Source organism: Cololabis saira, chromosome 13 (genome assembly GCF_033807715.1).
Source record: "Cololabis saira isolate AMF1-May2022 chromosome 13, fColSai1.1, whole genome shotgun sequence".
Taxonomy (NCBI): Eukaryota; Metazoa; Chordata; class Actinopteri; order Beloniformes; family Belonidae; genus Cololabis; species Cololabis saira.
In genome coordinates this window covers 10,092,529-10,114,331 of record NC_084599.1, presented here as the reverse complement: position 1 = coordinate 10,114,331, position 21,803 = coordinate 10,092,529, and the positions used below count along the sequence as shown (strand labels likewise).

General features: G+C 43.0%; 1 protein-coding gene across 1 annotated transcript in view; it reads right to left on the bottom strand.

The window, feature by feature from the left end:
- Positions 1-21,803, bottom strand: part of LOC133458094 (zinc finger protein GLIS1) — a 100,137-nt gene that overhangs the window by 41,000 nt on the left and 37,334 nt on the right. The window contains exons 3-4 of the mRNA XM_061737637.1: positions 10,415-10,598; positions 7,595-9,113 (exon numbers count right to left, since the gene is read on the bottom strand). Of these exons, the coding sequence (XP_061593621.1) occupies positions 7,595-9,113; positions 10,415-10,598 (1,703 nt within the window). The remainder of the gene's footprint in view (positions 1-7,594; positions 9,114-10,414; positions 10,599-21,803) is intronic.

Below are 21,803 nucleotides of genomic sequence, written 5' to 3'. Positions count from 1 at the left end.
GAGAACTCAACAGATCCCTTGTTTTTCAGTCTTGTTTTGGGTTGGGGTTTTTTTTAATCTCTGATTTGTTTTACCGCCATCTCTGTTGAGTTTGGTTTGGATTATCATGACTGACAATAAAACTGAAATCAGTGGTAAATGTTCTCATAGGGAAGCTGACACGATCCAGCTTGCACTGAAGAGTATTTCCTGGCAAGTATTCCTGGATAGAAATCACTACTGACGAATAGTAATTTTAGCGTGGCTAATTTCTGTATTTACTTTTAGTCGGAGCTGAAAATAAACTTTTGAAAAGATTGATGTCAAAATTAATTTCAGGGCTTGCGTGAACTCTTCTCCCGAATGTTTATTATTTGTTCATTGGTTCAAGTGACTCCTCTTTTCTTTGAATCTTTACAACAGAGATGAAAGCTACAAAGTTAGCAAAAATCGTGCAAATGATTAACGTAGAGGATGGAGGTCATCCATGATATCACAAATCTTTTTGGCTGTGTATATATGACTTACATGGGAAATATTTTCACTTTTGTCAACAAAAAACGAAATATGACATAAAAAAAAAACACTGGGAGTTGGGCTTCAAAGAATCAGAAGTGTTTTACAAAAAAGTCATGACACAAATCTTTTTAGATGTAGACAGGTGAAGCAGAAAGCAGACAGCAACAAAGAGCTTTTAATGTTTGCAACCAAATTCAGAGCATGTGCCCTCCAAGTCTTCTTCCCTCTAGGAAGTGATCAAGGATCCTAGGTAGGCAGTCTGCCATCCAGACCAAAAAAGGAGTTATTTCAATCACTGGATCCTTGGAAAACTATATCTAACCTCCAGGAAGTGCCTAAGCTGTGGCTCAATGAAGAAAATGTGAGTGTGCTGTGGTGATGAATCACAGCCTGCAGTGACATCGGTGACAGCCTGCCATTATGTTCGACCGTAGCTGCTCCATCTACCCAACTACAACCAGTCTTTTGTCACCCCAGATCCTGCCACAGTGGCTAAACTGAAACTGGCAGCAGCTGAAGAAAATGCATTTCTAACATCAATATGAGCCAACATATCGTCAGCAATTTTGGAGCAGGATTAAAAAAAAGGCTGCCCCTCAGTCTGACCCAGCAGTTTTTACTTCAGATCTCTGAGCTGGAAAGGTATTGTCTGGTTCAAAAAGTTGGAAGTGATGCCTTACTGAATGAGGAGGAGAAGTTGAAAGAACCTCTCAAAAAACTCTGAAAGACAAGACCAAACAAGTGGAAGCTTTTTTTTCTGTGAAAATCTATAACTGGAAGAAGCTTTCATAGCTGAAAAGGACAAGATAAATGAGGCTGAGACTTCTGGCCCTCGTCTCCTGCAGTTCCTAAGCACCATGACGGAGGTCCATGGGGAGGAGGTGTGGAAGAAGGAAAAATCCACAAATGCCTTGGCTGATGGACAGAATAATGTATCTAAAAGATTAGACAGTGGAAGTAGAGACGAAGAATGAAAGAAGAAATCGATGTCATGGGGGTTCTTCGGCTGGAAGTGAAGAAGGTTGACCTCTACTACACCGCGAACACACACACACATGCACGCACGCACGCACGCACGCACGCACGCACGCACGCACGCACGCACGCACGCACGCACGCACGCACGCACGCACGCACGCACGCACGCACGCACGCACGCACACACACACACACACACACACAAACACACGTTATTCTCTTCACTTTTGAACTTCAACTATTACTTAACTTGTAATTGTAGAATATATACATATGTCACATGGACTCGTCATGAGCACACTGAAACACTCCTTTGCCTGTGTAGAACAACTTGATTAGCCTTCATGTTTGAAATGTGATATAAATAAATAAAGATGCTTAAAGTTGCCAACCCTTCAAATAAACAGCTGTACATATCAGAACACAATAAAAAATACACATCTGCTTATTACGAGATCCTCAGATGAACAACAACATATGACACATAATACTGTTTCATTAAAAAAATGTTTAAAAAGAAATATTCAGAAAAACTAAGCACACCCCATGATTCATTCCTGACAAAAGTTATCTTTTTTCTGAATTACATCATCAGCCTCTTCTATAGTTGGGGAAGAGTTTTGACAAACATTTCAAACAAACCTTTCAAACAAACTTTTCAAAGATGCTTCAGTTTATAAAAGTTTTTTTTGCGAGCATTAATTTATTCACGGCTCTCATTAAGTCATGTCTCCGAATTTCAGCTGAGATCAAATCTGGACATCGACTTGATTCTTTTCTTTTACAGTCATTCTGTAATACATTTGCTCATGCGCTACAGATCGCTGCCTGGTTGCATTACCCAGTTTCAGCCTAATTTTTGAATCCTGAATACTTTACCATTGACTCTAAGCACATTTATAGATGGTTTCAGTGCCTCAAGTGTTAAAATGCAAGTTCAGCTTAGTGACCGCAAGACAAGCCCAAATCATCATCCTTTCACCAACGTGCTTGGGAGTTGTTATATGCTGTTTGTGGTGATACGCTGAGTTTGGGTTTCGCCAAATGTGATGCTATGCATTGTAGCTAAACATCTTCACTTTGGTCTTGTTTTTCCAAAGAATATTGCTGCAAAAGTCTAGGGGGGTTGTTCAGATACAGTTTTGCATAACCAAAGCCTTGCCATGTTTTTTTTTTTTCTTTCCAGATATTTTTGCAATTTCTATGAGCATTGCACAGTCTGACCTTGCTGTGGCATCGACTCATGGGGAGATTGGCAACTTTTCTGAATATTTTCTTATTCAGAATAAACTCTCGCTGTAAAATGATGGAGAGCAGTTTCTCTGGAAATGGTCATAACATAACTCCTTGGTGGATGTGTAGAATAACAGCTTCTCTAAGATGACTGCTGATGTCTTTACTTCTTAGCATTGAGTTAAAGGAGTCACAATATACCCTTTTTTTCAAGGAAGTCACAACTTTGTGTTTTTGATTTATATTCTATATGTATATATATATATATATATATATATATATATATATATATATATATATATATATATATATATATATATATATATATATTCAATATATTGAAATAAATTTCTTTGGCCTTAATAAATATTTGTGACATGATGTGTTCCCGACGGTGCTGGATAATAATACTGAGAAAATGGGTCTGTGATGTCACAGAACGCGGCACATATGAACAGCACACTTACATACATGTTTTCCTGTTTAAGTAGCCCTTAAAATAGTGACAGAATGTCACTATTGCACATTCATGGACTTTTAAATATACCATTGTTTTGTCATTTTAAAAGTTAACTCATGGATATAACATGACTTAAAGGAGCATGAGGCAGGATTTATGAAAAAAATTTGTATACGTTTTAAGTTTTCTAGTAATAATGTCAGATGAAGCGTTCCAAACCAAAAAGAATGAGCCCTCTAGTGTATCTCTCCGTTGCCTTGAACAGGCTGTGTGCTGCAAAATGTGCTGCAATTCTGGGCCGGAATTTCCCGCGCTGGGCTGTGGATGTGACGTCACATGGCGCTGCATGCACGTTCTCCCCGTTCTCCCGTGCCGGCTTCACTGTTGGCTGCAGTACCCCCGAAGGCCGTCGTGGTGAAGGGTGGCGCTAGAGAGTCTCATTTCTTAAAAGGAGCCTCATGCTCCTTTAATGAAAGACCACGTGGAAGATGGACACATACAGAGATTCCTTCGGCTATTAGTTTGAGATATGTTCTACCTCATGAAGTGAAACTTCATTACGTATTGCCAATGACAAGTAAATAAAACTTATATTAGTTGTGTCGTGGTGTTTGTCCAAGAAGGCTGGGGAGATATGGATGTATAATACATTAGTGGAAAAGACTGACTGGAAAACTTTTTTGACCCGACAAGAAGTTGGCCCGGCTCTCTCCACAAAGGATAATAAGCAACAATGAACGATCAGGGGTTTTTAGCTGAATGCAAAAACAGCAGGGTTCCTCTGCCAGCAGTTTCAAAATATGGACAGAACAGACTGACAGACCTGCGCTGCTGTAGGCATGGCGACCTGTAGACCAAGTAGCATCCTTAATAAACATTAGGCCTGGACAAAATGCTTCTCAAGCCTACTGTATTGCAACACGTTGTTTGTTCGTTTTTTTTATAATGAAGAGAGGTATAGGATTTTAAGATACAATGCTAGCAGTTTATGTCTGCCAGGTCCTCATTTGGTCCTGATTAGTTCATTGTATATGAGCCAAAACTGTAAATTTAACAGACAACTTAACAAGAGCTTCATGAGCATAGAGTTACCAATGACACGCTGAAACAGCCTACACTTTCACCCCAACGGATCCCAATTACTGTGTATGAGCCATATAGAGACCCTTCTACTCTGCATGTGGGCACAAACTTAAAAAGGAAAGGTATTTCCCATGCTCTCGTTGCAATCCTTTAGTCAAAACCGAGCAACCTGAAATAAGCAAGTAACTATAGGCCACGGTGGTTCAGACGGACGATCCAGAGTGTCATAGGCTCCGACACATTAATATCAATGTCACTCTCCACTCTTAGACAGTGCCCAGACAGCTCCAGTTTCAACCAGCATTCAGAGGAAAAGTTGAATCATGGGCTGAACCTCAGTTTTAATTAGCTAATGGCACTCCCAGTTTCATCTGCCTGCACCTGAGCTCACTGCTGACAAAGGCATATATGTACATAGCGAGGCAAATGTACCTCAGGGCATCCAAACTGTGCTTTTATTTGAGTTTCTATTGTAAAATGTGTAGATTTAATCAAAAACAGCTATGCCACAAAGGCCAAATAGCCTAATGCTGTTGATGCCCGAAGGTACTCTGTCATGGCAGTGCTTGCTCAGATCCTCAGTGGGTTAGGAAGATATTTTTCTAAACTACATAGCTCACAGTGCAGCCTTCAGACACTTCAAATCCACCAGGCCCGGCCTTTTGACGAAGCAGAGCAATATCAAAGTCCCGGACTATGACAGGCCTTACTCTTGTTGGATATATTTTTAATATTTATGCAGACACAGGAAAAAAAATGTAATAAACTAAAACAACAAGTGAATTAGGCATGAAACACAACAGGATATTGCAGAGAGATTATGTTGTTTCCTTTTCGTCCGTGCGTCCCTCAGCACTCGCTTGCCCTGCACAACAACCCAGGGCTGACTTTAATTGCTCGGAGAGTGGGAACCAAGCAAAAACCTTCAAAAAAGTTAACGGGAGCTTTTTTTACGAGCGTCAAACCAGGCCATCTACACATGGAACGCACTGATGTATTTTTCAAACGGGGAAATTTCTTAAAAAATATTATCCAGGTACAGAGTGTGACAGGCCCACGCAGGGTTCGAGGTACGACCTGCGCGTTGTGATAATGACTTTTTCCAGCCAAGACGCAGCATGAAGCAAATGCTGTACAGCTGTTTGAAGAAAAGTATATACTGTTTGTAGCAAGAGCAGGGGAGAGGGCGAAAGAGGAGAGAGATGTGTTATGTTTGGATGTCAGCAGAGGCCTCCTTCATGAGTGCCTGCTGGAAGCTGCCGCTGGAAAGATAATAAAAGGATCAGCTCTGTTTTTTCAAGAGAATTTGGTCCTACAAGAGAATGTCTCATCTGTTTCCTCCATATGAATAGCTTAAATACTTGAATGCCTTTGTCTATTACATGAGCACAACAAACATAAGAGGCATCAATGCTAGTGGCAAAAGGCTCACAAGCTCAGACAAAAAATATAGGACATGGGAAAGGCAGAGCTAAAATACAGATGCACGCGGAGACACAGGGTTTCCTATATGTGCACAGTACTGACTTACTGACTACAAACATGAACACACACACACACACACACACGTTTATTTTTCTCTGGGCCTCTAAGTTTATCTTGTGAAGTCCCAAATCAACATACATGCAATCCCTGCTGATTAGATGTGTTGATTCAAGCTCAAAAACATTTCACGTTTATGTTTAGGTTCCGTCAAAAAACCAGGAGTGTTACATCCCAACGTACTGTACGCTGAATCAATACTTTGTATTGTGGGGGACTGACTGAGTCACCACAATGAGCCCATTTTTAACATCGCTGCATCGCTGCAAGCATGTGCGGATGCAAATGAAATAAGGGCGATCGGGAGGTCAAGGTGCGTTGCAGAGTTTTCACGCTGCCTCGCGCTGCAGACAGAGTCCAGCAGCAGCGTGTCCAAACTGAGCCAAATTGTTCTCATGTTCACATATGGTAAACATCCCCAAAAAGACAAAGTCACGCTTTTCTCAGCGTATACCTACGCTGTATAAACAATCTCATGGTGTCTATCTGCCATTTGTCACCCAAATGTCAGCGCTTGTTCTGGTAAAGAAACACCCTGCATGAAACTACACAGGGAAACAAAAAAAAGACACATGTAGGCTTGTAATGCAGCTCAGTCCTAAAGCTGAACTAAAGATGTCGGCATGACCGGCGCAGCAAAATGACATCCAAATATGTTTCCTCACTTATCCAAAGAAGCACCGTGACTAATATCCTGCAGTGATGCTAAATAGAGACAGCAGCAGCAGCAGCTGAGCCCGCGTCTTTCAATCAGCATGCGGCGCGCATATGTACTGAAAAGCATCAGGATCGGTCAGAATCAGCAGGACCGTCCCAGAAAACATATGTAAAATGCAAACTCATCCAACTTTAGAAGCTACTGTTGTTTAGAAATGTAAACGAGGCCTAGTTTTTACAACTTAACAGGTACCGTTACTGTCACAGAATTACATATTTCAGCTAGAATCAGGATTTGTATTTAGTGCTTGAAGAGGAGCAGCTCTGACAGGGACTTTAGGTAAAAAACCATGAATTGAGCAAGACTTGCAAATGTTACCGACTATCCCTCTGTGGCTCACTTCTCCAGACTACTGCATTTCTCCTCATGTTTAGCTTGGACGAGAAGCCAATGCACTTAATACTTGTGGGACAGCTAAACTTTTAAAGCTCCCATTTAAAAAGGATCAAGTGTAGGCATTGTTTGGTTATGTTAACCATATGTGTTGGCTTTTCATGATCTGAATCCCGTCTCAAAAAACAGAGTACTCCTGAAAATAAATATGGCTTCACCCTACACAAATTGTGGACTGATAGTGTATATATGGATAAAATCATTCTTAAGGTTTGGAGGGCTTTTTCCTTTTTGTGGGTACACCGGGGGAGTGACAACTTGACATTGATTGGTGTGTTGACTCGGGGAATTGAAACCTTACCTGTAAAAAAAAAAAAAAAAGGAAAAAAAAATACAAGAACAAATCTATTTATACTGACGAGGTGGTGCTACTGCTACAGCAGGAAAAACAACTCTGACAGATGTTCCACTAAAAAAATACTGGTCTTTACCATATTTCTTAACCTAAACAAAACAAAAATTTCGTGAGGAAAAGTAATCAGCTGTGAAATAAATCGTGTTTCTGGATACATATGGTGAGTATCATGTTGGAGTATAATGTTATTGAAGGGAACTTCATGAAAAAAGTATATAAGTTAAGAAAGAAGTGATTATTTTAAACAACATTAGATGGATGTGTTGTGAAAGTGACCACTGGCATCTTTTCGGGGCATCTGGCTACAATAATGAAGTGGTTTAAGAGGACTCACCATGCACTTGTTAGGTTTCTCTCCAGAGTGGACCCGCATGTGAATGAGTAGCTTGTAGCGGGCATTGAAGGGTTTGTAGCGGCGAATGCAGCCGGCCCAGAAACAGGTGAAGTCTTCGCCCTTGCGTTGGTCGATGTGGACTTTCTCAATATGTCTCACAAGCTCCTCCTGCTGCTCGTAGGCAGCGCTGCAGTCGATCCAGCGACACACCTGCTTATCTGCCAGTGCTCCTCCTCCGACCTCTTCCCGCTCTGGGGCTGTGTGGGGTGCAGGAGGCCCTGCAGAGTTCGGTTTGAGTCGCAGGGAAGAAGAGGCTGGTGCCGATTGCTGGCTCTGGATGTGTAGGGACCCCCCGGGACCGGGCCCTGGGTATTGGTGCAAGTGATAAGGAGGAGGCATGGCAGATCGAGGCAGGTGGTGAGTGTGACGAAGGTGCCCACTGTGACCGCTCAAGTGATGGTGATGATGATAGTGGTGCTGAAAGAGTTCATCTTCACTGGGAGAGAAATCATCCAGGGGCTCCTGCTTGAGGGTGGCCCCAGATCTCTGAATCCCATCTAGAAGACCTCCAGCGTCGGCCCCTTGATGCAATGCCCCAGACATACCAGACCCCCGCATCAATTGCCCCAACTCGTCCGAAGCTCTTCCTCCGCTCACTCCTCCCCCGGCCGGTCCTCCGGCCACGCACCCCCGCAGCACGGACCCCTGCTCCTCACACAGCCCCAGGCTCTGCCCCTGGCCCACCTCTGGCTCCACTAATGACGCTGAAGAGGAGGATGAAGAGGATGAGGAAAGGGACAGCAGGCAGGTGGCAGGTGAGGACAGCTGACAGCTCTCCTGTAGCGTGGGCCGCTGGGGGCTGCCGCGAGGTGGGGGCCTTTGGGGGGCTTCCTGTGGGCAGCAGTTAGAGGGCGGGGATGTAGAAGAGGAAGAGGAAGAGAAGCTGGCGCTGCTAGTCTGGCTGGGCGAGAGGTTGGCGCAGAACCCGTTCACGCAGGCAACCATTGACATCTGGGAGGAGGAGCAGAGGACTGCGGTGATACTGATCTCTTCGGAGGCTGCGACAGAAGCCAACGGGGAACCGGTAGAGGTGACGCTGCCGGTGCCAACAGCGGCGGAGGACTGTGAGGCCAGGGACAAACAGCGTCTCTTCACACTGCTAGCACTGAGCAGCCGCGCTGAATGATGGGAGCCAATTGGGGACAAAGCCAGCGGGGAGGAGTCATTTTCATTATTAAACTGCTGCACTGCGTCTTCTGACACACTCACTGCGCAAACGCCGTTGCTGTTGCAGCTAGCACGAATAGCTTCGGCCATCTCGTCTCTCGAGATCTCCAAAACCTGGGCCGCTCTGCAGGTTTGAAACCCGTGTTGAGATGTGCAATGGACGCCGGAGACCTTGTAGACCATTGAGTTCTCCTGTTTGACTGGGTAAGAGACGGAAGACTGAGCCCTGTTGGTGCCGCAGCCCAGGCCGGGTGAGGCCCCTGGCGGGGTCCTCTGGAAGGTGGAGCAGCTCCTGTAAGGATAAAAACAGAATGAGAACATGAGCTCTGATAGCTCTGCTAATGTTGACAGACACAGGCGGGTTCATCCTTCCCACCGGCAGCACTGTCAGTTTTGCCTCTTGCCACCCCTCCTCCTCAAGCTTACTCTCAGTTCACATTAAAAACAAAAAAAAACAACTACCGGTAAATAAATCCCACTGACCTACAATATTTCAAAAAGCCAGGCATTCATCACAAGGCAGTTAATGATCAAACTACACTCCAAACACCATGTTATGGACACAGTGAGGTTATGCTACACACCAGGTAGTAGGAACTGCTTATGATCCAAAAGTGATTTTATGAATAAATGAAAGGGGATCTTCCTGTAGTGTGAGGATATGAATGGGTATTTAAGAACAGAGCGAGGGGGAGGGTTGGATGGCAGCTGAGAGGCCACTGGCTAGTGTGTCCATCCGACAGGCTTTGATGACACAAAGGGGTTAAACCCAATCCAACATTGGGGATAAATAAGGAGTCACCTGTTTTAGTGGCATAATTGCAGCCCATGAAGGGTCACCGTTTACAATACTGTGTATTATGGTGGGAATCTTTGCCCCGCTGAATGGGGAACCTGGGTCGTATTTCCCCATGCGTTTCTGTGATCTCCTACATAATCATTCCTGTCATTTGGCTCATTATGGATTTTGTCCAAAGCCCATGAGTGATGTGAGAAGAGCTCTCTTTTCTCCAGTCTGTCTCATGCAGGTATCGTCTTTGTCTCTTTCCCTGAGCAGACTGGACTGGGGGAATAAAAAAAAAAAAAAAAAAAAAAGCAGGGCTAATGCTAAGCTAGAACTGGAGAAAGCTACTGGCAGACTTGGTCATAGTTGTTGTTAATAAAGACTTGATCCTCCCCTCTTTCTGTTCGGGAGCACAATTTCCTGTTTGGCTGTAGTGACAAAACTGAGAGACAATGTGGTAGAAATGAATGTTGGTCAAGAGGCACTTCTGGAGAGGAAAGAAGGGGCTAAAACATTACAACCAAGAAATCAACTGGAAATTCCATCTGACTTGGCTAACAGTAGTCGGAGATTGCAAAACAAAAGCATTGCATTAGTGTAACATAAATATTGTAGATTGAACCCCTTTTGTGAGCCTTTGGAGACTGGATAAAACTTTCCAGGAAGACATGTGTGCATCTGATAGCGAAAATAATAAAAGACATATTGTACCTGCATATTTTTAGTAATACTATACCAGACAGGAAACACTCAAAACTGGAATTTAGAAATTGTAGGCCTACAAAACATGAATAACAGTGGCGATTTACCTGGTGTCTTGTTGAGGGCCATCCTGCAGAAGGAGGTTAGACGAAGGTCTGCTGCAGTGGAGACTCTGGGGGTACAGCCCTTCTGAATGACCCCCCTTTGGCACTGGCAAGCTCTGCCCACATCGCATCAGGGTTCCCTCGGCATCAGCATTCACATCCTTCTCTGAGCAGTAGAAACCGTTCACTAGAGAAATGACCAGGGACAAAAGTACCGAACAGGTCACTTCAGAGATGACCAGAATGTAGCTTTGCTGTTTGAATATGACCACATTTTCCCTCTAAAGATGAATACTAGTTTACCCTGGATATGTGCTGATATCAGTGGTTTCTAATTTTGTTTTTGTAGTTTTTTTAGCCAACAAAGCAATGACCAAATATCACTCTAAAATTAAAAGCTAGTGAAGTAGATCCCACTCAGTCCTCTGCTGACTCTCCTGGAACAATATTGAGTTTAAAACTGGACCCATGCCTCCGGTGACATGTTAAAATCCTATTATATTGTGAACACTCTCTTGAGGAATAGTTGTTGGCTGTTACAACTGTAGCTTCTAGTGATATATTGAGAGCATTTTGCCAAAGTCCAGCTGACTGCATTAAGAATAATGTCATGCACATTCATTACCAGCAAAACGGTTGTAAATGAGGGATTTTAGCCCAAATGGCAACACATCCCTTTTGGACAAATAAACTTCCTAAATGTAACTCTGTGTGTGCACAGAGCATCCATTCAGGTAATTGTGTTACAGTTTTATCCTCCAAGAATGTAATTATACACTGTTTATTTAAATTTATACAGTACACTTTGTTTAATTTTTATAGAAGGAATTCTTATGTGAAATTGAGGCTCTCATTAATTCATTTTATTGTGATTTTACTGGCTCTGTGATGGACTGGCAACTTGTCAAGCATGTACTAATGCCTTTCAATTAGCTCCAGCCGATCCCCCAATCCGAGGAATAAGCAGGTAATGATAATGGACAGATGGATGGATGACTTTCAATCAATTTCTGTAAAAGAAAAATGCACCACTATAATTAAGCACATTCCGTATCTTATTCGGAAGATTTTATCTGTGACTGAAGATTGGCTTTTAAAGAATCAAAATGCAAAAACCAGTAGCAACTGTTGAAAAGACAATGCATGGAAAAATACAATTCTAACATTAAAAACTTTGAAAACATTTATAGCTCTAAACTGAGATTTGACAAAAAAAACTGTAAATTTTATGAGAGCAATTAAAACTTAAAACTCAAATAAACATAATAACGAGAGAAAAGCAGGCGAAGGAGGTCGTGGTGAGTGAGGAAATGTTTGTGAAGGGTAAGCCGATATCCCCACACACTCATCTGCAGGAAACCACACGTCCCTCGTTCCAGCTTTCTTAACTCAATTTCTTAAATTTAATTTTCTCTTAACAATGTTATTGATAATGTTATCACATACCCGGGGATATTATTAATAAAGTCACACGTACATTTTGTGTGTACGAAAACATAAAAAGAAAAAAAAGGCACTTGAAAGAAAATAAAAAGGACAGAAATAAACTAAATAAATAATTTAAGCAAAAATAAAATTAATGGAAAAGGAAAACGGAACGACTGACATCACAACACGGCTAACAGATGAAAAACGCATAAACAAGATAGGAAAATGGGAGGAGATGTTTAGGAATATGGGGAAAAGGTTAAAAGAATAAACAAAAGAAGAGAAAGCCAGGACTCTTAGTTATTCTCAGTAGAGTGAACATCTTGTTACATATCCCGCCTACAGCTGTTTGTCCACAGCCTCCTCTGCATTTGTCTTGTTGTGGGTCAAAGCAGAAATACAAAGAAGTAGAGAAGAGGCAAAGCGAACTACGCAAACAATCCTCCATTGCCAGAGGACCGCAGGACCAACGCTGGTTTCACTTAGAGCAGTGTAACAGAGGGCTTTCAGCTCTGGTCTGCTTTCAAGAAATACAAATTGTTCTGTTTAGCAAATTCTGGTTGTTCTTTCTTTTTTTTCATCCCGAACCAGTTAGTATATACAAGTGTTTCTGTATAAAAGTCTCAAGGCCTGCTGACCTGAAGCCAAGTATTTCACTGCATAATGTCAGAGGTGGAAAAAAGAAAGAAAAAACAATTGAGAGGGCAGAGGTGTCATGGATAGGGCTGCAAATGACTGACATCATCACGTACCTTTAAATTAGACTTTGATTTTTGTTGGTAAGAATGCAAAAACAGCCAAATAAAAATACTGCCATCATAAAGCATTTACTGGACTGGGAGTTGATCATTAAGCCTGTGACTGAGTGTATACTCTCTTTTACGCAAACACTCACACAATACATGTCATAGTCAGCAGTCCTTAAAGAAAACACACACACACACAGATTTACAAGAGGCCAATCACTAAACCTGATCCAAGTTCACAGGAGAAGACAAAATGGATGTTTATAAGGGAAAGTCAACCATGTGACAGAAAAGACAAATGATCCAAAAGTGCTAAATACTTGTCTGCAAATTGTGCAAGAAAAACAGACTGAATATAAAATGACTTTAAAGCACGACATTTTTGAATACATCTACTTGCATTTCTCTTCTCTGACAAACTCAACTCTCCATTTTGAAAAATTGGACTTTAAATCAAAGAAATTATATTTACAAAGTACAGCTTTGAAAATGTTAAGCTTCGTTGCAGTTCCTCGACTGACCAATAAAAGGCTGGCTGACAAAGCGAGTCAATCTCCATTAAGTCCCATGTTAAAATGTCCAACTTTAGTGCAGAAATAAACATATTTACAGCCTGGTCCAAAAAAATGTCTTGTTTCAGTTTTTGACTTCACATCCATGACATATTTGATGAGGGTGATTTTTTTTTGTACCGTACGAGAATTTATACAAAACATTAAATGTTTTTCTAATATGACTCACGGTCGGTCGAGCCAATGGCTAGCTGTTATCACTTCCTCATTCATAATTGTCACGCTGTATGTATGTATGTAATCTTTTTATTGTGCTGCGAGTCAAATTGTTAAATTGTATATTTGGCTCTGAACGTCTCATGGCAGCTCTAAAGATATTTCAGCAGGGCTCCACTGAAGGAGCTGATAGCCAAAGCAGGGATTAAGCCTGGTATGAGTTAGTTATCCTCGAAGAATTCAGCCTGGCTTTGGTTGCATGAAAGCAGAGGCGATTTGAGATTTAATTCATGCAGGAGAAGAACCACGGTTCCTTAATCCTGCTGTTCTTTCAGTTCAGTCAATTGTCACTTCAATTGAAAGAGTTCTTCATGGTCTTCTGTGTGTATTCAACCAGCATTATGTTAATCATTATGCACATCCATATAGGCTATAATTATATAGGTTATGGACTTTATGAATATTTTCATATTGATGTCCACACTTGATCAATAGTGTGTATTTCTCCTTAGTTATTAGGATGATTAAAAATTGGCTGAAGTGGTGGGAATTTTGTAATTAAGTCAGTGATGAGGGCAATAAGTCAGGCCATTGATGTGTCAGTGGCAGGTTTCCAGTACACTATTGTGCAAATAGTGTGCAAAAGAATATCGAATCCTTGAAAGTTCGATAATGGTAGCACTGCAGGGGGTCTGTGTTTCCATTGATCGCTGTTTTTCAAACTCGCAACACTGCGGCCTGCTCTGGGGGGTCATTATTCCTGCCTGCCGCTGTGCATGGGACGGCAGTGCTGGTGGAGGGGTGGGGGGATGTCCTTCTTGCAGCCCTTGTCTCCTCCTGGGTCCTGCTGGGTCTCTGGTTGGACGTGATGTGACCTGGGCTGGTGGGGCCTGGTGGCTGCTGACTCCTTCCTGCCTCCCCTGCCTGGGTCTGTCATGGCCGCTGCTCCGGAGGGCTTGGGACGGCCTGATATAACCAGGATGCTGGTAGTGGTAACCAGTGATGATAAGAATCACTATTGTTACTGAAAGAATTACCATTGCAATTATTAGGGCCCGAGCACTTGCAGTGCGAAGGCCCTATTGTAATTGCAGGAATTATTAGGGCCCGAGCACCTTCAGTGCGAAGGCCCTATTGTATCTGTAGGAATTTTTTTTTTCTTTTTCTTTTTCTTTTTCTTTTTCTTTTTCTTTTTCTTCTGACAAAAGGAGGGCCTTTTTGCCCCCCTAAACGTGCCCAAAAAGTCACCAAATTTTGCATGCAAGTCAGGCCTGGCGAAAAATTTGATATTTAATGGTTTACATTAATGGGCGTGGCAAAATGGCTCAACAGCGCCCCCCGGAAAACTTTGTGACTCAAGCCCCACAACACGGTTTGACGTACATGCACGAAAATCTCTACACACCTGTATCAGTACACAACTTAAAGAAAAGTCTCTTGGCGACATGGCCGAAACCGAACAAGAAGTCAGCCATTTTGAATTAATCGTGTAACTTTGGCGCAATTTATGCCATTCCTTCGGCAGTTAATACGGCCCGAACCGTAACGTGCCCCCAAGTGTGTTATACATCAAAATGTGCGTCTCCATCCTGCGACAACACGCATTACTTTTCTCTTTCAAAAGCGTTACCGTGGCGACGCTAGACGCCAAAAAGCACGCCCACCCTTCATCTGGTTGGTTCAGACCGAAAAAACTTTGCGCCTCAAGCCCCAGAATACGGTGTGACGTACATGAACGAAAATCGGTACACACCTGTATCATGTCGCTGCTTAAAGAAAAGTCTCTTGGCGCCATGGCCGAAACCGAACAGGAAGTCGGCCATTTTGAACATTCTTAATTAATCGCGTAATTTTGGAGCAATATATGCCATTCCTTCGAGAATTAATACGGCCCGAACCGTAACGTGCACCCAGGTGTGTTATACATCAAAATGTGCGTCTCCATCCTGCGACTACGCGCATTACTTTTCTCTTTCAAAAGTGTTACCGTGGCGACGCTAGACGCCAACAAGCGCGCCACCCTTCATCTGATTGGTCCATATTTGATAGTTCTCCAAAAGTCACCAATTTTTGCATGCAAGGCAGGCCTGGCGATACATTTGATATTTCATGGTTTGTATTAATGGGCGTGGCAAAATGGCTCAACAGCGCCCCCCGGAAAACTTTGTGCCTCAAGCCCCATAATACGGTTTGACGTACATACACAAAAATCGGTACACACCTGTATCATGTCGCAACTTAAAGAAAAGTCTCTTGGCGCCATTGCCGAAACCGAACAGGAAGTCAGCCATTTTGAAATAATTGTGTAAATTTGGCGCAATTTATGCCATTCCTTCGGCAATTAATACGGCCCGAACCGTAACGTGCACCCAGGTGTGTTATACATCAAAATGTGCGTCTCCATCTTTCGACTAGGCGCATTACTTTTCTCATTCAAAAGTGTTACCGTGACGACGCTAGATGCCAAAAAGTGCGCCTCCCCTTCATCTGATTGGTCCATATTTGATAGTTCTCCAAAAGTCACCAAATTTTGCATGCAAGCCAGACTTGGTGATAAATTTGATATTTCATGGTTTGCATTAATGGGCGTGGCCTAACGGCTCAACAGCGCCCCCTAGAATACTTTTCTCTGCCATAACTTTTGAATGGTTTGACATAGAAAGTTGTGGGTGGTGTCATGGGAGTCTGTAATGAGTCCTTAAGCTTCGTTGGCCTTAATTAGCCCCGCCCCTTCTTCTGATTGGTTGTCCCGATTTTCTGCTATAACTTTGGAAGGGTTTGACATAGAGAGTCCTGGGTGGTGTCATCAGATTCTGTATGGAGTCCTTGACCTTCATTGGCCTGAATTATCCCCGCCCCTTCTTCTGATTGGTTGTCCCTTTTTTCTGCTATAACTTTTCAATGGTTTGACATAGGAAGTCGTGGGTGGTGTCATTTCTGATATGCTTATGGGGGGCGGTGGCCGTGAGTGCGAGGGCCCGTTCATCGCTGCTTGCAGCTTTAATTAGGGCCCGAGCACCTTCAGTGCGAAGGCCCTATTGTATCTGTAGGAATTATTTGTATTTTTTTTATTATTCTTATTATTTTTCTGACGAAAGGAGGGCCTTTTTGCCCCCCTAAACGTGCCCAAAAAGTCACCAAATTTTGCACCCAAGCCAGGCCTGGTGAAAAATTTGATATTTAATGGTTTGCATTAATGGGCGTGGCAAAATGGCTCAACAGCGCCCCCTAGAAAACTTTGTGCCTCAAGCCCCACGATACGGTTTGACGTACATGCACGAAAATCGGTACACGCCTGTATCATGACGTAACTTAAAGAAAAGTCTCTTGGCGTCATGCCCGAAACCGAACAGGATGTCGGCCATTTTGAATTAGTTGTGTCATTTTGGCGAAATTTATGCCATTCCTTCGGCAGTTAATACGGCCCGAACCGTAACGTGCACCCAGGTGTGTTATACATCAAAATGTGCGTCTCCATCCTCCGACACCACGCATTACTTTGCTCTCTCAAAAGCATTACCGTGGCGACGCTAGACGCCAAAAAGCGCGCCCACCCTTCATCTGATTGGTTCAGACAGAAAAAACTTTGCGCCTCAAGCCCCATAATACGGTTTGACGTACATGAACGAAAGTCGGTACACACTTGTATCATGTTGCAACTTACAGAAAAGTCTCTTGGCACCATGGTCGAAACCGAACAGGAAGTCGGCCATTTTGAACATTCTGAATGAATCACGTAATTTTGGAGCAATATATGCCATTCCTTCGAGAATTAATACGGCCCGAACCGTATCATGAACCCAGATGTGTTATACATCAAAATGTGCGTCTCTATCCTGCGACTACGCGCATTACTTTTCTCTTTCAAAAGTGTTACCGTGGCGACGCTAGACGCCAAAAAGCGCGCCACCATTCATTTGATTGGTCCATATTTGATAGTTCCCCAAAAGTCACCAAATTTTGCATGCAAGGCAGGCCTGGCGATAAATTTATATTTCATGGTTTGTATTAATGGCCGTGGCAAAATGGCTCAACAGCGCCCCCTTGAAAACTTTGTGCCTCAAGCCCCACGATACGGTTTGACGTACATGCACCAAAATCGGTACACACCTGTATCATGGCGCAACTTAAAGAAAAGTCTCTTGGCGCCATGGCCGAAACCGAACAGGAAGTCGGCCATTTTGAAATCTGATTGGTCCATATTTGATAGTTCTCCAAAAGTCACCAAATTTTGCATGCAAGACAGACTTGGCGATAAATTTGATATTTCATGGTTTGCATTAATGGGCGTGGCCTAACGGCTCAACAGCGCCCCCTAGAATACTTTTCTCTGCCATAACTTTTGAATGGTTTGACATAGGAAGTTGTGGGTGGTGTCATGGGATTCTGTAATGAGTCCTTAAGCTTCGTTGGCCTTAATTAGCCCCGCCCCTTCTTCTGATTGGTTGTCCCGATTTTCTGCTATAACTTTGGAATGGTTTGACATAGAGAGTCGTGGGTGGTGTCATCAGATTCTGTATGGAGTCCTTGACCTTCATTGGCCTGAATTAGCCCCGCCCCTTCTTCTGATTGGTTGTCCCTTTTTTCTGCTATAACTTTTGAATGGTTTGACATAGGAAGTTGTGGGTGGTGTCATCAGACTCTGTAATGAGTCATTGACCTTCATTGGCCTGAATTAGCCCCGCCCCTTCTTCTGATTGGTTGTCCCTTTTTTCTGCTATAACTTTTGAATGGTTTGACACAGGAAGTCTTGGGTGGTGTCATTTCTGATATGCTTATGGGGGGGCGGTGGCCGTGAGTGCGAGGGCCCGTTCATCGCTGCTTGCAGCTTTAATTATGGGCATGCCAAGTAGTGGCATGACCATATTGCAATCGTCCAGAATGGCCCAAAGGGCAATGCTGCTAGCATGCTAAAGTCGCAAAAGTCCCACTGCACACCAGCGGGTGTACAGCATGACCCCGCACTGATGTGGAAAAAAAAAATCCCCAAAAAGTAAAACACGGCCGAAAAAATGAGGAAAAACATGAAAATGAAGGCGATATATTAGTATCTAGAAAAGGTTTCCCTTTTCTTATTATGGGCATGCCAAGTAGTGGCATGACCATATTGCAATCGTCCAGAATGGCCCAAAGGGCAATGCTGCTAGCATGCTAAAGTCGCAAAAGTCCCACTGCGCACCAGCGGGTGTACAGCATGACCCCGCACTGATGTGGAAAAAAAAAATCCCCAAAAAGTAAAACACGGCCGAAAAAATGAGGAAAAACATGAAAATGAAGGCGTAAATTAGTACCCAGAAAAGGTTTCCCTTTTCTTATTATTATGGGCATGCCAAGTAATGGCATGACCATATTGCAATCGTCCAGAATGGCCCAAAGGGCAATGTTGCTAGCATTTTGCTAACAAGCTAAAGTCGCAAAAGTCCCACTGCGCACCAGCGGGTGTACAGCATGACCCCGCTCTGATGTGGAAAAAAAAAATCCCCAAAAACTAAAACACGGCCGGAAAAATGAGGAAAAACATGAAAATGAAGGCGATATATTAGTATCTAGAAAAGGTTTCCCTTTTCTTTTTATTATTATTCTTATTCCGCACTTTTTTTCGTCCGTTAATGCGGCCCGAACCGGAATGTGCACCCATGCATGGCATACATCGTTGGATGCGTCTCCATCATGCCTCGATGGGCATTACTTTTCTCCGTAATAGGGGTTACCGGGGCAACGCTAGTTGCCAAAAAGCAAAAAAAAAGGCGAAAATTCCCACGCTTATTGCTCGGCCGAACTTTGTCGTAGAGACATCGTTCAAACTTTCAAACACTCGGCCTGATTGTCCCTAAAGGTACGTACAAGCTCATTATGCCAAGTATTACAGTTTTTGTGATATTGACCTTTCTTTTTTTTTTTTTTTCCATTTGACTTTGGACGCTTGTTGCTAGGCAACAGGTTATCGTAGAGACATGGTACAAATGTTTCCCGACTCGGCACGCTGTGGACTTCAACATACTCAAATTTCATGAAGCTGGGATTTAAGGAAATTTTATGTCAAAATCCAGGCCACATGGCCCCCTTCATTCGGATGGAGTTTTTTACCATGGTGAAAAATAAACCTATCCGTTAACATAGCCTGAACCGGAACATGCACCCATACATGGCATACATCGTTGGATGCGTCTCCATGGTTCCTCGATGGGCATTACTTTTCTCAGTAAAAAGTGTTACCGTGGCAACGCTAGATGCCAAAAAGCAAAAAAAAAGGCGAAAATTCGGACGCTTATTGCTCGGCCGAACTTTATCGTAGAGACATGGTTGAAACTTTCAAACACTCGGCCCGATTGGCAGTAACGGCCCCTACAACCTCATTATGCTAATTACTACAGTTTTCGCGATATTGACCTTTCATTTTTTTTTTTATTTCTGTTTGAATTTGGACGCTTGTTGCTAGGCAACAGGTTATCGTAGAGACATCGTACAAATGTCCCCTGACTCGGCACGCTGTGGAATTCAACATACTCAAATTTCATGAAGCTGGGAATTAAGGAAATTTTATGTCAAAATCCAGGCCAAATGGCCCCATTCATTCGGATGGGGTTTTGTACCATGGTGAAAAAAAAAACCTATCCGTTAACGTAGCCTGAACCGGAACGTGCACCCATGCACGGCATACATCGTTAGATGCGTCTCCATCTTGCCTCGATGGGCATTACTTTTCTCAGTCAAAAGCGTTACCGTGGCAACGCTAGATGCCAAAAAGCGCGCCCCATTAATAACTATTGGGAGCACAGGAATGAATGAAATACAAGCGTAAAAACACCTCAAACTGACATAGAACCACCCCGAACACAACCACTACAGCCCCAAACCAAAGCAGCAAGAGGGGACGAATGGGCGGTAGGGCATGCCCATATCAAAATTTCCAGAAATTTTCTAGTTATTATTATTATTCTTATTCCGCACTTTTTTTCGTCCGTTAATACGGCCCGAACCGCAACGTGCACCCATGCATGGCATACATCGTTGGATGCGTCTCCATCGTGATTCGATGGGCATTACTTTTCTCCGTAATAGGGGTTACCGTGGCAACGCTAGTTGCCAAAAAGCAAAAAAAAAGGCGAAAATTCCCACGCTTATTGCTCGGCCGAACTTTATCGTAGAGACATCGTTCAAACTTTCAAACACTCGGCCCGATAGTCACTAAAGGACCATAAAACTTCATCATGCTACTTATCACGGTTTTTGCGATATTTAACTTTCAATTTAAAAAAAAAATCACTTTTATTTTGGACGCTTGTTGCTAGGCAACGGTTTATCGTACAGACATCATTACAACATTGACAAACCCGGGACGCTTTGTACTGCAACATATTTTAGTCTCGTCATGCTTGCTATTACGGTTTTTGAGATATTCCACATTGTTCATTTTGATGCTAACGGAACTTCGGATGCTTGTTGCGCGGCAACGCGGTATCGCAGAGACTTTGATTCAACGTTAAAATACTCAGTTTGATGTGGACTACAACATACTGAGGGCTCATTACGCTGTCGTTTACATCTTTTGAGATATTGAAGCCAAATTGTCCCATTCTATCCTATGGGGCTTGTTACCATGGCAACAAAAACCAATGCATTTGTATGGGGGAGCATGTGAATAAACAATCTGTTAATGCTGCCTGAACCGGAACGTGCACCCATGCATGGCATACATCGTTGGATGCGTCTCCATCGTGCCTCGATGGGCATTACTTTTCTCAGTCAAAAGTGTTACCGTGGCAACGCTAGATGCCATAAAGCAAAAAAAAAGGCGAAAATTCAGACGCTTATTGCTCGATCGAACTTTGTCGTAGAGACATCGTTCAAACTTTTAAACACTCGGCCCGATTGTCCCTAACGGTACGTACAAGCTCATTATGCCAAGTATTACAGTTTTTGCGATATTTACCTTTCAGGTTTTTTTTAAATTTCCGTTTGACTTTGGACGCTTGTTGCTAGGCAACAGGTTATCGTCGAGACATCGTACAAATGTTTCCCGACTCGGCACGCAGTGGACTTCAACATACTCAAATTTCATGAAGCTGGGATTTAAGGAAATTTTATGTCAAAATCCAGGCCAAATGGCCCCATTCATTCGGATGGGGTTTTGTACCATGGTGAAAAAAAAAACCTATCCGTTAACGTAGCCTGAACCGGAACATGCACCCATGCACGGCCTACATCGTTAGATGCGTCTCCATCTTGCCTCGATGGGCATTACTATTCTCAGTCAAAAGCGTTTCCGTGGCAACGCTAGATGCCAAAAAGCGCGCCCCATTAATAACTATTGGGAGCACAGGAATGAATGAAATACAAGCGTAAAAACACCTCAAACTGACATAGAACCGCCCCAAACACAACCACTACAGCCCCAAACCAAAGCGGCGAGAGGGGACGAATGGGCGGTAGGGCATGCCCATATCAAAATTTCCAGAAATTTTCTAGTTATTATTATTATTATTATTC